The 16926-nt window shown below is 32.1% G+C and overlaps 2 protein-coding genes across 2 annotated transcripts; both read right to left on the reverse strand.

Moving 5' to 3' along the window:
* Positions 1 to 2824: 2824 nt before the first annotated feature.
* On the reverse strand, positions 2825 to 4324 carry LOC142638471 (uncharacterized). Its single transcript, XM_075812497.1, has 3 exons — positions 3944 to 4324; positions 3245 to 3391; positions 2825 to 3099 (listed from the first exon to the last, which is right to left on the reverse strand). The coding sequence occupies exons 1-3, from the start codon at positions 4160 to 4162 to the stop codon at positions 2956 to 2958; spliced, it is 510 nt and encodes a 169-aa protein (XP_075668612.1). The 5' UTR covers positions 4163 to 4324; the 3' UTR covers positions 2825 to 2955.
* Positions 4325 to 7872: 3548 nt separating this feature from the next.
* LOC142640214 (transcription factor MYB3R-5-like) lies at positions 7873 to 9872 on the reverse strand. Its single transcript, XM_075814298.1, has 2 exons — positions 9826 to 9872; positions 7873 to 8962 (listed from the first exon to the last, which is right to left on the reverse strand). Exons 1-2 carry the CDS (start codon positions 9870 to 9872, stop codon positions 7873 to 7875), a joined length of 1137 nt encoding a protein of 378 aa, XP_075670413.1.
* Positions 9873 to 16926: the final 7054 nt, after the last annotated feature.

The following is a 16926-nucleotide window of genomic DNA, read 5'->3' on the forward strand; positions in this document are numbered from 1 at the left end:
TCAAAATTCATATCCAATAAAAAATAAATATTGAGTGGAGTTGTAGGCTTGTAGCCTTAGTCTACAACCAAGTTAATTTGGACAAAGTTTAAACTTAGTCCAAAATTTAATTATATTGGGCTTAAAAAAATTTAGGGTGGTCACACATTTTTTAAGCTTAATTTTTTTTTTAATTATATATATAATATTGATATTTTTTTCCAGGTTAGTGTGGTCCTATGACCACCCTGGCTCTAATGTGGAGCCACCAGTGCCACATACAGTGCAATAGGATCCATGAAAAATATGAGGTTTGTTTGGTAACTGTTTTCTCCCCTTATTTTTTGTTTCTAAAAACAATTTTTTTATTTTTAAGACTAAAAAACTTGTTTAGTATCCTAAAATGGACAAAAAACAAAAATTGTTTCTAAAATTCAATTTGTGAAAGGAAATTGAAAACATGGAAAATGCTATTTTCAGTTTCTAATTTTCAAAAGTCAATGAAAACATGCATATAATTTAATGAATTTGTCTCATTTAATGACTTAGTATTAGAGTTCAAATCCTAATAACAACATATTTTAGTATTTTTTTCTTCAAAAAACTTTTTTTTAATTTTAATTTCAACTAATTAAACAAATTTTTGATTTTAAAAGTACAAAAAATTGTTGTTTTTTCTTATATTCCCAGAAACAAGTTTTTGAAAATAAAAAAACAACAATTGTCACCAAATGTAACCGTGGCTTTTTTTAATTATTATTTAACTTATTTTTGTTATTATTTAGCTTATTTTTACTACTATTTATAGGTCCCGGTGTACTTTTTGGAATTATTCATGGGTCTCACTATAGTATTTCAACTAATTTTTAGTTTTATTTACCGTACTTTCAGTAAAAAGTTTTTAGTTTCAGCTAAATAAACTGTTTTCAAACGAATATTTCAAATGCACTTTTAGACTTGGCAAATATGTCGAGTCAATTGACTTCAAACAAAAATTTTGAATTAAAATTGGTTGTTATTTAGTTTTATTTACAGTACTTTTAGTAAAAAGTTTTTAGCTTCAGCTAAATAAACTGAATACATACATGTTATACATAAAACACGAAATAAAGTTAAATCACCTATAATTTATTTATTTATTTTCAGCTAAAAGCTCGCAAGATTACGGTTATATTAAAAATCTGTACATAAGCATAAGAATGACTGTGGAAACTCAAAACTAAACCTGACTGAGGCGCTTAGTTAAAAATCTGTACATAAGCATAAGCAAATTATTTATTAAAAAACCTAATCCAAACCTATATAATATATACCGCTTTAAGAATGACTGTGGAAACTCAAAACTAAACCTGAGAAAACTGGGTTTCAAAGGGTTTCACTAGCCACCACAGGCATTGGAACTGACGGTAACATGTTATATCGGGCACGTTGAGCTTCGTGGGTGATTGTATAAACCTTAAACCTTTATAATTGGCCCATCAACTTTTTGAAGTAATCTGCGACAGTGGAAAGAACCTATAAATAAATAAATAAATTATAAAAACCCAGATGGCAAATTTCCCAGCCCATGACCCTCCAAATATACTGACAAAACCCAAATTCTCCTTTAAACAAACAATTCAATAATTTAATGATCTAGATTAACAGCATTTCCATTAATAATATTCTTAAAATAATAAAATAATGTTGTAAACAAAACAATTAAGATGATTGTTAATGAAATCTGCATTAAATCATTAAAGATTAATTAATAGCACTTAACTCTGTGATCTGAATCCAAAACAAAACAAATATGTCTACATTACTGCGTGTGTGCTGTGCATCTATCCTTTGCGCCGCCAGTCCCCTCACATGAATCCATGGTTTTCCGCTCAACTCAGGCTCTTGCTTCAATCCAAACCAGCAACCCAACCATTGGTATCTCTCTCTCTCTCTCTCTCTCTCTCTCCCCCCTGTTAATGATTAAGAAATTGCAGTTTACGTCGGTAGAACCAACCAAAAAATTAACTAAGACTGAAGTAGTTTGCTAGGGGCTATTTTTACGTGTGCTGTGTGTTATACTGTTATACAGCTGTGATTCTGGAATTTTTTAACTTTCAGTTTGTGGCTGCTATTAGTGCTATATAATAAAAACTTGTGGTTGGCAATCTTTTACGTTTCACAGTATATAATTTTATATAATATAACTTCTTATTAAGTGAACATATAACACTAACAATATTGCTGTGAGTGAATCTTTTATATATATATATATATATATATATGAAAGTGTCAAATTAAGCAAACATATATTGTTTTCTTAGAACTTTGTACTAGATTATGACCATCGATATTTCGTTAATCAACAAATGAAATCAGTCAAGCAGTTTTTAAAATCTGGCCCCCCCAGAAATTTTTTTTGGCTCCGCCACCATAGTCCTGCCTGTAACAATGTCAATTACATGCAGAGAGAGAGAGAGAGAGATAGAGGTAAATGAAAAGGGACCATACTCGAAGGCTCATAGCTAAAAAATCAGCTAAGGGACCTTAAATTTGGCAGCACCAAGTTTGGCAGCAATGAATTTGACACTAAAGTACCAAAATCACTTAAATTCGAACCACTCAGCAGTTAAATTTGGCACTTAAAAAGTACAGAATTCAGCATGACTTCAACGCTATTCCGCAATTAGCTTCAAACATTTGGCAAAACACTATATTATGTTATTTTACAACAACATTCCACCAAATTTTTTGCATATCAGATGTGAAAGACCATTATCAGCTATATATCATGCATGTCAAATACTAAGCTGAATCGCTGCAAATTTTACACCAATTTTTTTTGCATATCAGATGTGAAAGACCATTATCAGCTAAATATCATGAATGTCATATACTATGCTGAATCACTGCAAATTTCAGCAAGTTTTGACATGATAATTGGTGAGGGATTCAAATTAAAATTCCAACATTCAAATATGTCAAACCGCAAAGACTTCACAACTTGGCAACAGGCATATGATAGAAAGTAGCACGAGCAGTATAGATCAACTGCTCAGTCTTGTTGAGTTTGAACTCCACTACCACTACAGTCAAATTTCTTCCACTCCTCACTACAGACCCTTCCACCAACACCTCTGCCTGTGTATAGAGAAAAAAAAAAAAATGCAATTTCACTTCTGAGGCTCATTGGCATATTGATCATAGTCCATTACACAACATAACAAGAGAGAGTACAACTTATTAGGAGTAAGAATTGACATTATTTCAAGGAAGAAAAACTTACATTAGTTTGAGCACCGGAGAGATATGATATGCTCAGTTCCCCAAGAAAGAGTTCCTTACCCTCAGCCACCACAGTTCTAGCACAAGCATTTGACACTATCTCTGCAATAGATGCCACTGCCCCTCCATGTACTGAACGATACACATTCTACATAGCCATGATAATGAATCAATGATGATATACAAAAAGGAAAAAGTAATTATAGGTTTACATTGTTCTTCTATCAATGTAAATTTTTAGACTAAACAAATGTACATTGTACACATTTGCAAAAATTTTGCAAATTGTACACATCTAATTTTACATTGCTTAAACTAAAAATTTTCCTTAAAAAAAAAAATAGTGATTTGATTTATTTGTTTTCAGACATCCTGATCCTAGAATTTCACTTCTGTAGACTGTCTACCTCTAAATAATGGAAAAAAGAAAGAAAAAAACGCAATCTACTTTTGTGGTTTCATTTTCTCAGCAGTCAAACAAAGCCCAAACGATTTCCCTCTTACTCATACCCAGAAAGTGCAAAGCCAAAATCTTAATAAATAAACTTCCGTTTTATCTTTTAAAGGTAGAGAGTTTCCCTTCAATTTCTTTTCCTATACGTTTTCTTAGTAACCAAACAGTACTCAGAATACAACGAACCAAAAAATTAAAATTAATGACGAAAAAACAAAAGAGAGAAAGGAAAGTAGAAATTGTTACATTGATAGCGGGTGTGATGGAGAGCAGGCAGGTGACTCGGCCACGTAGGATTGTTTGGGGCTTGAGATGAGCGCGAATCAGATCAGAGTAAAAGTCCTTCGTATTGCAAATTTCTGGGACAGAACCGGAAATTTCTTCGTCCTCGAACATAAGCTTGACCGCAGACACATATTGAGGATGTTTTTCCTTGGTGTTGGAGACTGTTATTGAACCAGACATCGATTCTTGGATATGATTTATGTAACTGGTTATCGAAGGAATCGAATCGCCTCTGCTTCTCTCTCTCTCTCTCCAAGGCTCCAACAGCCTGAGTTATTGTGAAATGATTCAGTGAAGCTATAAGTCTATTTTAGACAAGTGTCTCTACCCTTATTTATTCTTAAGATTGTCACGGTGGATTAAACTCTATTATCTTTTCTTTTTTTTGATAAAAAACTCTATTATCAATTGTTTACTCTATGTAAAAGTAAAACTCTATTACTTAAATTCTAAATTTTTTTTAACATGAATAAATTCCTATTACCAATAATAAACTATAAATAAAAATCAATTAAGAAATTTTAAAAAATATAAAAATTCTACTAACAAAAAACTTTGAAGTAATTTTAATCTTTATATATCATAATTTTATGTTTTAATATAATAAAATTTACACATGTAAAAAGCTTACAAAAAGTGGCTATCTCTCTCTCTCTCTCTCTCTCTCTCTCTCTCTCTCTATGTATATATATATATGGGGTTCGCTTACCTGTGAGAGGCTAGTCTCATATGCCTGACGCATGAAAGATTTTTTCACACACACACACACACACATATATATATATATATATATATATATATATAGTGTTTTTGTCGCATGGTTCACTAATTATTAATACAATTTTGGACCAGTATAATACCAATATATACATAAAACTCCATATTATTGTCTTCTTGTGAGAAGTCAATAAGGCGTTAAAGATAATTACTACTTTTGAGCCCATTTATATATATATATATATATATATATATATATATATATATATATATATATATATTTTAAATGAAGGTGGAGAATTTGAATAATGGATATCTTTTTTAAAAACTCATACAAAATTTCACAATCGTCTTTGTAAATTTTTTTCCCCCTAGACTCACTCTTTTTTTCATCTTCTTTCTCTTTTCCACGTAACTCTTCTTAGCTACCTCTCTCTGTGTTTCCTTTTTCTTTGGCACTTTATAAAATTAAATAAAGCTTTACAAATTCTTCTTGATTTGTGCACTTTACCAAAAAAATGTTGTTGACAAAACTTAAATATTTTTGTCTCTCCTTCCGTTAACTCCCAAGCAAAAATCTCTTATTTTCTCTATTAGTTTCACGCTCTATTTTCCTTTTCCTCATAAGGAGGACCCTTGGGCCAAACCAGACTTGCAATTTTATAATCTATTTGAGACTACTTCAAACCTGTTTAAAATTATTAATAACTTATTTATAATGAGTTTGAATCTTTAATATAAAAAATGTACTTGGTTAAATAAAATCTCTCTAAAAAATCGTTTCTAATTCTATCTCCAAATGCATAACAAACAGAGCAGATTGAAAACCCTAATGTAGGGACATGATTTTCAGACCAAGCCTAGAAAGGTAAGAGATCTTGGCCTAGTGAACCCATTACAATAAATTTGTAGAGAGTAAGTCAAAGAGCTAGGTTTTAGTGCATAGATAACAGTTAATATGGTTTTGGATGATGAAACAACAAGAATTGAACTCGGTTTGTACGAGAAAGTTTGTCCTCGGCACAGTTCGAGGAGCTCTGTTCTAGTATATATTGGATGATAATAGTTACATGAATTGTTGAGATTGCTACAATGCTTTCTCTTCTCTTCTTTCCATCCCCTTTTCATGAAGGGCCTCTTTTATTATATAGTTCATTTTGGATGATCTTAATCCTACACTTGTTGATCTTTTGAGCCACCACTTGAGTGCTTGTCCCATCAGACACTCTTTCTAGCCTTCTGTGAGTTGTAGTTGCCGAGGTAGCATTGTTTAGGGATCTTTTCCACATAAATACGGTCAGAAAGTTAGCTGCAAGGCATTCAATGCGGTGTAGCAACTTTCCCTTAAATATTTTTAAGTCCTTATCCCTCTTGTACGTTCATGATGCTCGTTCCTATCATTAGAACTTCTTGGAAGGTCACTTTGATAATTAGGATCTATACCCGATTTGCGTTTAACTTATCTGATGAGATATTTCTCCTCGGACTTGGACTACTCACAATCTCGACCAAAGCCCCACGCTTTCGGCTGAAGCCCAAGACCCCACACCTAACATTTGACCAAAGTTCTTTTTTCTAACTTATAGTAAACACAAAAATTGGAAATAACTTTAGTTTAGGCTTTCTATTTGAATTTGATTATTAGCTCTTTCTCAAAAAAAAGAAAAAAAGAAAAAGATCATTAGCTTATGAATGCATCAATAGATTTCAGAAACTGTCGATTGGGACAAATTAAGACAAATTAATGATCTAAAGGTAATTGTGAAACTTAACATCGAATTTAAATTTCATAAAATTACGACATATATTTTATATTTAAACCGTAATAACGTGTGGTTACAACTTAATACACACACACATATATAATATTAATTTATACTGATGGTTTTATCATATTGAACGGGGATTGGAGTTACCATTAAGATTGAGAAGTTTTATATGCTTTTCTGTGTTGGGAGCAAAGCAATTACTCTTCTATGCAACTTTTGTTTTGTTTTTTTGTTTTTTTTTTTTTTTCCGATTTTTTTTCTTCAAATAATAAGTTTATAAATACTTCCTATCGAGTCTAAATCTTCTGTCTCACTTTTCCTACTCCACTTTATACTCCACCAATAAAAATTTGCCACGTGTTCTCCTAATTAATTAAATACTATCATTATTGACTTATTGATGCTACATTTATTAATTAATAGTAATATTTAATTAATTAGGTGAACACGTGGCAAGTTTTTATTGATGGAGTATAAAGTGGAGCAAGAAAAGTGAGATCGAAGATTTTGACTCCTATCTATCTATGGATATGAAGTTACTTTGCCTTCTTGCCTTTGTTTGGTCGCAAATTCATAGTTTTCCTTTTTTTCTTGGTGATAATATGGATATGGATCCCTCTAGTTCAGTGTATGATTGTGTTATAATTCATATACTTTAAGGAAAATTATATTGGCGAATTTATTATTTTCAATTCACAAAAATTTGATGCATGTCAGTTTGCCACCCCACCTCCCAAAAAAGGAAAACAAAAAAGGGAGAGAGGGGATTGGGGAAAAATCCATCTCATGCTAAAAACATCAGGAATTATTAGTCTAAAATTACTACAAGTGAGTGTGATTTTGTTTATCCTCGCTGAATACCACATTCTTCAAAATATGCAAATACTTGAATAATTTCAACATCTTATTAGTATTTGTATGCACTCAAGTATTCATATGCATTCAAATGAGCCATGATTTCATCTTCTGCCAAAATATCACTCTTCTTGTTCTCAAAGCACATCATTTAGGATTAGAGTTCAGAGAAGACAACATAAAATAAATTATTATGACTGGTATTAAGAAAGAAACCACTTAACCAACCATTTTTGTTTTGACAACTCACACCTGAAAATAGCAACTCAAGTAACATTTAAATTCTTTTATCTGATCAGCAGGCCTGCTTCATATCTAAATGTTATAATCTCCTTGTTAATCTGCTACAGTTTTTGAAATCTAAACTATGCTAACAATCACAAAAGTTTAAACTAGGAAATCAAGAATCTTTTTTTTACAGAAATTGTTTGCATTTAACAGAAGATTGATATGTATCTAATTTCTTTTTGTTGAATACTATACAAACCTGGGAAAAGTCACCCACCAAAATTGCAGCTTAAATTATTGACAGCAACAATCCAATGAACCCTATTTACCACAGCTGGCACCAAATGAAACATCTGCAGCTAAAGTTCTAGAAACAATATTGGCAGAATCCCACTCAGCATCAAATGCATGTTCAAGGCGTTTTTCTATAGATTTTACCGCAGATATTTCAAGCTTCTGAGACTTCAGCGGGGGCAGGACAAGTTGCGTCTCATTTGAGAGACTTCCACTATTGTCGGAGTTATAGTCATTGTGATTGACATTGTCAGTTTTCTCAGAAATTTGTAGTCTTCGTTTTCTTATGATAGATGGAGTATTAAAAGTCCTTGCAGCACTCCTCAATATAGAATCTAGACTGCTACAATCAACATTTTCTCCTTTATTCTGAGTTGGTGGTGTATGAAACAAAGTTGGACTTGATGTTGTTTGAATATAACTATCTGTATCTGGAAAACTATCAGTTTCCAAAAGAATATTTAAATCCTTCCACCGGAGTGGCCTATAGCACAAGCGACCAGGAATTGTATCCTCAGCGGCTCCAACAACTATATTTTCTTTATGAATTTCAGGCGTCATCCCATATGAAAGGGAATTTTTAAATTGGCCACCCAATTTGGAATTCCCAATTTCAAAGTAATCTCCAGAAAATACATTGTATTGTGGTTCAGAAAAAGATTCAGACAATCTCTTACCAAAATCAGGAAAAGCTGGCCCTTGATGGAAATTACTAGTTGTTTTCTTACAACTAGAAACATCTGATGGTGTACTTAAAGAGAGTTGCAAAGTTCCAGAAAGTGCTTCGGAAGTCTCATGAGTAATTTTTTGAAAATTGTCTTGACGAATGGGGGAAGCTGCACTCCCATTATCAAAAATTGTTCTAGGTAGTTTTGTTATATCATTTGTTCTAGGTAGTTTTGAATTGCTATCCTTTCCTTGAGCAATTCCAAGAACCAAATCTAGTGAACAATCATTTGCGCTTCCCTCCCAGTTAACTCTTCGATCATCATTTTGTTTAACCTCTTTAGGCTTTCTACTTTCTGCCTTTGTTTCACGAGTGTACAAATCAGAAGATAAAACTGTTATTTTCTTCGCAACTGAACAGTTCCAATGATTTTTTATTGAATTTTCAGTCCTGTTCATTTAAAAATAACATATTAAATCACAAGAAGTTCCTCATATACAACTAAAAATGAAGACTAACAATATGCATGCTATAATATCCCAAAGTACATTGTAACTACAATTTTATGGTCCATTAAATTGACAGGGTAGACTAAGACATTAGTGCATCTTAGGTAAAAAGGCTAAAAACTGATTAAATACTAGCCCTGCATATTATTGCCTTGATCAAGCTAAGCTCAAATTGATACAGCATGCCCTCTGTAAGAATTATATCAAGCCAATAATAAACTAATCCTCATAGATGTAAGGAAAATATAGCTGGTAAAATTTAGTTTTACCTATAAAACAAGAACATATATGATGCATCTCCCAACACGCATGTGAAAAACATAGAATGATATATCCTCATAAGCCCCAAAACAACAACTTACTATTGACACAATTAATTTCTGATTAACTCAAATATTGATTAGAGATGACAATTACCGATTGTCAAACCCCCCCCCCCCCCCCTAAAACAAAAAAAAAACGTAAGGAAAGGAGTAAACAATAAATCAGATAAGCAATTACTACATTTCAAATCATGGATACAGATTCTAAGAAAAAATTCATGTAGGTTTATCCTAGGTGCCTAGCCAAGCAACCAACTTTATAAAAATACTAATAATAATTTGAATTATCCAGAAACTATCTGCATGGCTAGAGAATAACCAACACCTGGTCATTTCAATTACGTACACACCAAATCTCATGTTTAGAGAGAGAGAGAGAGAGAGAGAGAGAGAGAGAGAGATGTTTGTAATTTCCATCTCCTTATATAATAATTCAAGTCTTTGGTTTTCATGTAAAACAGTAAAAGTTCTGCAGTGATACCTTCCAGATAGCAACTTTGCTATTTCAGCCCACTTGTTCCCATACATTTGGTGGGCGTTAATGAGAATCAACTCCTCTTCTTTGGTCCATGCAGTCTTTTTTATGTTGGGATTTAAATGGTTGTGCCACCTGAACAGAGAAAGAAAAAACAGTAGTTCACTTAGATTTATTTATATACTCTTTCCATAGTAAAGGGAAATATAAAGGGGTTTCCTTTCGATAGAAAAATATAAAATAAACATAGGTGATGCCGAAGCTGTTACTGCAAATAAACACATGGGGTTTGCTATTAAATCGTAATAGTAAATTAATAGATAAAAGCAATCAAAGAGAAAAAGGATAATTGGTACTTATTGACCAGATTGCACTTACCTTTCTCTACATTGCTTGCCTATCCGGCCTGGCAAGGATTTTGATATCTCAGACCATTTCTTTTTCCCCTGCTTTGCTACCAGCTCACAAATAAGATCATCTTCCTGGAAATCCCAAATAAAAGTTATCAGAATCAAAGAAAACAAACTTAAATACAGGTCCTTTTGAAAGAAAGAGAACTAATATGAATCTTATTCACACCTCCTTGCTCCAAGGTCCTTTAACGAGATCAGGATGGAGAACTTTCTGCCAACGATGCAGACACTGAACGTCACTTCTACCAGGGACACATTCGGCTGCAAAGAATATTGAATTACAGTTCTGAGTGATTAATTCTTTTTTCTTTTTTTTTATTTCATATTTACAAAAATAATAATAAAAATAATATTAAAGCATGAGAAGGCTATGTTTTTCTGTTCCAGAGGTCTTGGTTAAGTATTAATTCAAGCCAAAAGATATTATAATTCCATTCTCATCACCATTATCCAGAGGAAATTCAGAACAACTATCAGAAAGGGATGATACTCACCAATCTTTTTCCAGTTTTTGCCACTGAACTTTTGGACAGCAAAAGCTAATATTTTATCCTGTTAACAAGAAAACAGGGGACATTATCCATATAAACTTTATGCTTCAGCAAATGATAATTCATTATTAACAATAAAATAAATAAAAAAGAACCTCTGCATAATAAGCTAGTGCCTGTGAAAACATTTTATATTAGAATACTAATTTTTATCCAAAAGAGAAGTTAAAGGTATATAGACACATCTATGCATCATAATGCACGCATACAGCTAACAAAAACAAGATTTAACCAATGCAATTCACATAGAACTGAATGGTTCAGCCAAATAACATTTACAAGAAAGAGACAAACATCTAATCTCAATTAACTCATTCCATAATGCAATAAGAAGCTGTAAAGCATAGAATAAGATATAGCCACAGACCTCCTTCTCTGTCCATCCTCCTTTTGCTGATCGTCTTGTTGGACCCGTCATCCGCCTAAAATTACATTCAAAACCAACATTACCTTGTGCCAAAATAGGTGTCACAATACTCCATAAGAAGAAGTCAAAAATGGAGAAAGTATAATAATAATAAATAAACTTCTTGCTGGACTGATTTATATAAATTATCTCACTAAACAGACGTAGCCTAAGAAAGTATCAGTAATAATCAAGAAAACCAAGAAAATATTATTAACAAACTAACTAATTCTAACTAATTACAAAATACAAAATGCTAAACAATTTCTAATAGACCTTAGGTTGCTTCCTCCACTTCATTGAGTCCAATACATTTGGTTAAGTATAATTATTCACTTTTTCTATTTGGATAATAAATACATATAACACCCAAAGTGCAAAACTTTTTTTTCCTTAGTTTTCTAAGTACATTGAGATGGCAAATGCTTTCCAGACGACTAGTGGCAGTTCGAGTTTGGGAATCAGACTCCAAAAAAAAAAATAAAAAAAGAATCTAGGTAAAGTAAAGTTGCTTATCAATCACTTCTTTCAGATCCCACAAAACTGGAGGCTCGTGCAATTAAGAAAGAGTATTAAACTATGAAATTTCAGTACAGCCAATTTTAAGAGAGAATAATAAGATAAACCAAACTTTTATCATCAAATCAATCCAAAATTAATATATATATATATATATATATATATATATATATATATATATATTACAACACATCCAATTTTTTTTTTTTTAAAAAGAACATAAAATAGAACACAAAGAAACACCAACCCTTGAAAACAGACTGTCTTGAGAACGGCATTATCACATCTGCTACTTGTAGAAACTATGCCCTCCTTTCTCTTATCATCTTCACATTCTCTAGTTTCCTCCATTATCTTTAAGGTTAACACATATAACCAAGACTCCACAAAGAAAGATTTTTTATTTAATAAAGCCTTAAAAAAAAAAAAAAATCAAACTCGATCTCTAAGCCACGCCCTTACTATTAAACACAACCAAATTAAGAGATCCTCAATATCAATTATTTAACAGTCAAACACATAACAGAGTAAACGAAACAGAGATGAAAACAAGATCAAAGGAGACGTTATGGTTTTAAACGAAAACAAAGAGTTTCTTGACTTTCACAATGTTTTTTTTTTTTGTGGAAAAACAATAACGGCTAAAAACTTAAGTGAAGAATAGAAACAGAAAGTGGGTACGGCGGTACGGGCTTTAAGAATTAAGAGGAGAGAGAGAGAGAGAGTGGGGGAGTGAATATATAGGAGCATGATTGTCGAAAGAGATAAAGGTTTACCGAGAGAGTTAAGAGTTAGCGGGAAAGCGTTATATATGTATAGGACTCGGCAGAGGGACTCCGAACTCCAAACGACAACGCACCACAAGCTTCCCGTTGGTTTTGTAATTTCCATTCTCCTTAAATTGCGTGCGTATCGAGAAGACTCCCAATTTCCCTAACTCACAATTCATATGTATTTTTTTACTCCTATAGATAATTATATGAAATCACACCATCCATATGTGGGATCCACATATTTTTGGGCCCATATGCCACGAGAAGAGGGCTTTGTGACTAGGAGTATGTATGGGTCGGGTTAAGAGGAATATTTTGGCTTAATCCATCATAATGGGTTAAAAAAAATTTAACCAAATTCAACTCATCACATAAGTCCAACCCAACCCAACCCAACTCACATAAGTTGGGTTGAACTCATGGGTTGGACAATTTTTTCTTTTACTATTATTATTAAATTAAGCAGAAAAAAATATTACACCTGCCACTTGAGTTGATAAACAAAATATACAATAATCTATGAATTAATATTCCAACTTAGTTATATATTAATATATGAACTGTTATACATTAATATTGGCTTTTATATATGATAGGAGGGAGAGTTAGTTAATTAAAAAAAATTATTAATTATATAATATATATTAAATATATGAGTGGGTCTGGTCGGGTTTGGCGGGTTTGGAATTTTATAACCCGAACCAAATCTGACCCGCTATCAAACAAAATTTTGTAATCCAACCCAACCCGCCAAGCCCTAAAAACCGACCCAACCCAGTGGGATAGGTCGGGTCAGGTCGGTTTTTGGCGGGTTGGCTGCATACCCTATTTGTGACGATCCTATAGTTGTATAGAACCCACACTTTATTGAGAGGAGTACATACATCTAATATATGTTCGATATATGAAATATGTTCTCTCTCACATGATGGAGATGATTAGATTTTTATTAATCGAAAAAACTAAGGGGGTATCTCACATATGAGATGATATTCAATATGAGGGGAAATTATTTTATGGACCAACTAACATAATAAAATCATTCAATCTAACAAGTCAGATTCACATAATAACGGGTATCACATTTTATGATATTAAGGTCTCATAGAACTGTTGGATGAGATACCTCCTCCAAGATTAGCCCCTCTAACTGGTCTACTCAAGTGCTCCATTGAATTAATTGGCTAAGATGATTAAAACCACTCACTCTATCAACTGGAATCCACATATTTATGGGTATCATATGGTAGTACTATGACACTAGGGTCTCATAGAATTGTTGGATGAGATACCTCCTCCAAAATTAGCCACTTTAATTGGTCTAGTTATTAAAGTGCTTCATTGAATTAATTTTGAATTGTATAGCTAGTTGAGTTTTTTTTTGGTTAGGGGATAGTTTGATAGTTATAATGAGAGAGAGATGATTTGAATCCTAGACTGTTTTATTGGAAATACTAGCAAGTGCCAATTGAGTTATAAGGCTCTTGGCACTAAGATTATTTATTTGAACTTACTATATATGTCTTTCGTTAGAAATACTAGAAAGTGTCAATCAAGTTACAAAACTCTCGACGCTGAGATGAGTTACTTGGCGCAATAATATAAAATTGCTAGGTGACTATAAAATTGCATGAACTTAGTCATTAATGATTTTCCTAACTTAATTTCAATAGTTCAAGATTTTCATTAACTAAAATTGCATGAACTAAGTCATTAAAATTGTATGAACTTACCACTTAATGCAAGATTTTCATTAACTAAAATTTCAATGCTTTTCTTAACCTTTTCTTTAACATTATCTTTTTTTTTTTGTGAGGACAGAGTTTTTTATTTTTTTATTTTCTTTTATTTTTATATATATAGGGTAGAATTTCTACTCTAGCATAATCTAAGTGTATATGTGTGTGAAGCTCCTTCCTAGAGACTTGAACCCCGACCCTTGCCAGGTCCCAACACCCTACAAGCATTTATACTTGTGGAGTGGCCACCGCATCAAGGGTGCGCGTTGGTTTATAAGGACAGAGTTGTAACAGCAGTATTCTCTTAAAAGATTAAAATTTTGATACATCATAACAGCCGAATATATTTTAAAAGTATGTGCCACAATACAAATATTTAAAATTGCATATATGTTTAATGAACGACATATATGTTTTATACTTTTATTTTCTTTTATAAATAAATAATTTAAAAGGCATACGTTAACATTTAGATGTGAAACATGGGTATTTAATCATGGGACATTAATTAATCCTTCCTTTGCTTTTGAGATCAATGAATGTGAATAATTACATATTTGAGGCACTGTTCAACTACATTCATAACATTTGAGATTATTCATCTATCAATGCATCAATAGTAAACTGTAAACATTAAGGTAGCCACTCAACAATCACTGACTCACCAAAATGTTAGTTTGACTCATCCATGAAATTATTCTGCTGAAAGAAAATTTCATAATTAGCTTCTAAGTCAAGTGCATCATCGTAATTCAAAGTTTAATACACTGCAAGTTATAGTTATTCACAAGATAAACATTGGAAAAACATAAACAACCAAACCAAGAAAGGAGAACAGACAATGACCCTTATTTATCCGCGTCACAAACTTCCCTTTGTAATGGGTAGTTGTAAATCGGGTTTTCTAGTATACTCCTTTCTGATATTGTTCAAAAGTGAGGGAAAATAATCATGGTTTACATTAAATCCCTCCCTCACCGCACATATTTATGGCTTTCATATGTGATGAGAAGTGGGTCTTGAAGCCTCACAATTGTATGGATACACACTATATAAAGAGGTATATACATACATCCAATCCAATGTATAAGATATATTCTCTTTATCTGAAGAATGCGAAGATGTTCAAAGTGAGAACTACATAAAATCATTCACTCTACCATATGGGATCCACACACACACTCACTCACACACACACACACACACGCACATATGGTCAGTTTACATGTCACTTGTGCCTTTGGTTCTAGGGGTGGATGAGTTTGATATTCATGCCAATGGTTCATTTGTTGGCTGCTGTCATTGTGTTTCCATGTGGACAATAAATTAATATAATAGTAATGCTAGGAATATAACAAAATGTCACAACAATTTCATTACATTTCTAAATTAGTATATCAACTTATACATAGGATCACTACAATCTCCAATCTAAATTTTTAATCTGAAAATGTTGTGAATTTTCGTTACGTCCATAGCATGGGGATAATTAATAAAATCCGATGAAAAAGTTTTCCTTCATGGGATTGTGTGTGAATAGAAAACAAATATTGTACATGATACGAAAGAAAGTTAATGATCATGCATGTATGATACTTATCCAGTAATAGTTTGGGTTGCATTTGCATTAGAGGCCCACGTTATGCGTGAAATAAAAGAATCGATGGAAAGATAGTTAGATGTGTGATTCAACTATAAGTCATTCTAGTTGTAAAGCACTAATAAGCTAGCTTTTTTATTTTTAGCTTTTATGCATAACTTTTTATAACTTTTTTTTTCTTACTGTTTTTTTCACCTTTTCAAAGTGTATGTATACTTAAGCATACTTTCTGTTAAAAAAAAATCAGCAAAAAACTAAATAAGTTATTCTTAAACGAATCTTCTTTTTTGTAACTTTGTGACTGTGAGATGTTTCATAGTTACGGTGAAGGTGTTCAAAGACAATGTCATGAGGCGTTCAACAGCATTGTGTTTGCTTATCAATGTGCTTTGACCACACTCTACACATAAAACATAGAAAGAGAGAAAGAAAGTACAAGGAGCTAGTCTTCTTACAACAGTTCTAAATTAGTTATCCCAAAACAAATAAATTAAGGTGGATTTTGATTAGTTGAACTAGTGAAGTCTCTTGTCGTCGAATAAGAGATATGAAATTCGAATTTTGCATATACTAAAAACCAATTAACGTTTTAGGCATAATGATAAAGAACAATTATCATTTGCGAGTGACATAAGTTGAAATTCTATTACATCTATTAAAAAATAATAATAAATTAAGTGTAAGGAGAGTGGGTTCATAAAGGAGAGGACTAGATTTTAGTGATGGATGGCCCTATAGAATTGAGGTTATTCTCTCTCCATTCCTTTGTTGATGGTGTAAAAAAGTAATGATAGAGATACAATTTCACAACTTTTTTTTAACAATTTGTTGACGTAATAAGTCATGATTGATGAATATCACTTTTACATGAGTTTAATGCTAACACTATTTTTATTATACACCAATCATAATATGTTATCTAAAAAATAAAGTAACACCAGTCATAAGTATAGTAACACAAAAAAAAAGTAACAAGATTTTTTGTGTTACTATACTTAAAGGTAATTAATTTTTTGTGCCTACACTAAAGAAGCCCATGCCAACTTCCGCAAATATATTAGTAATAGCGTTACATTTATGCCACAATGATATTTCAACAATAATGT

The sequence above is a fragment of the Castanea sativa genome, chromosome 6 (genome assembly GCF_040712315.1).
Source record: "Castanea sativa cultivar Marrone di Chiusa Pesio chromosome 6, ASM4071231v1".
Lineage (NCBI taxonomy): Eukaryota > Viridiplantae > Streptophyta > Magnoliopsida > Fagales > Fagaceae > Castanea > Castanea sativa.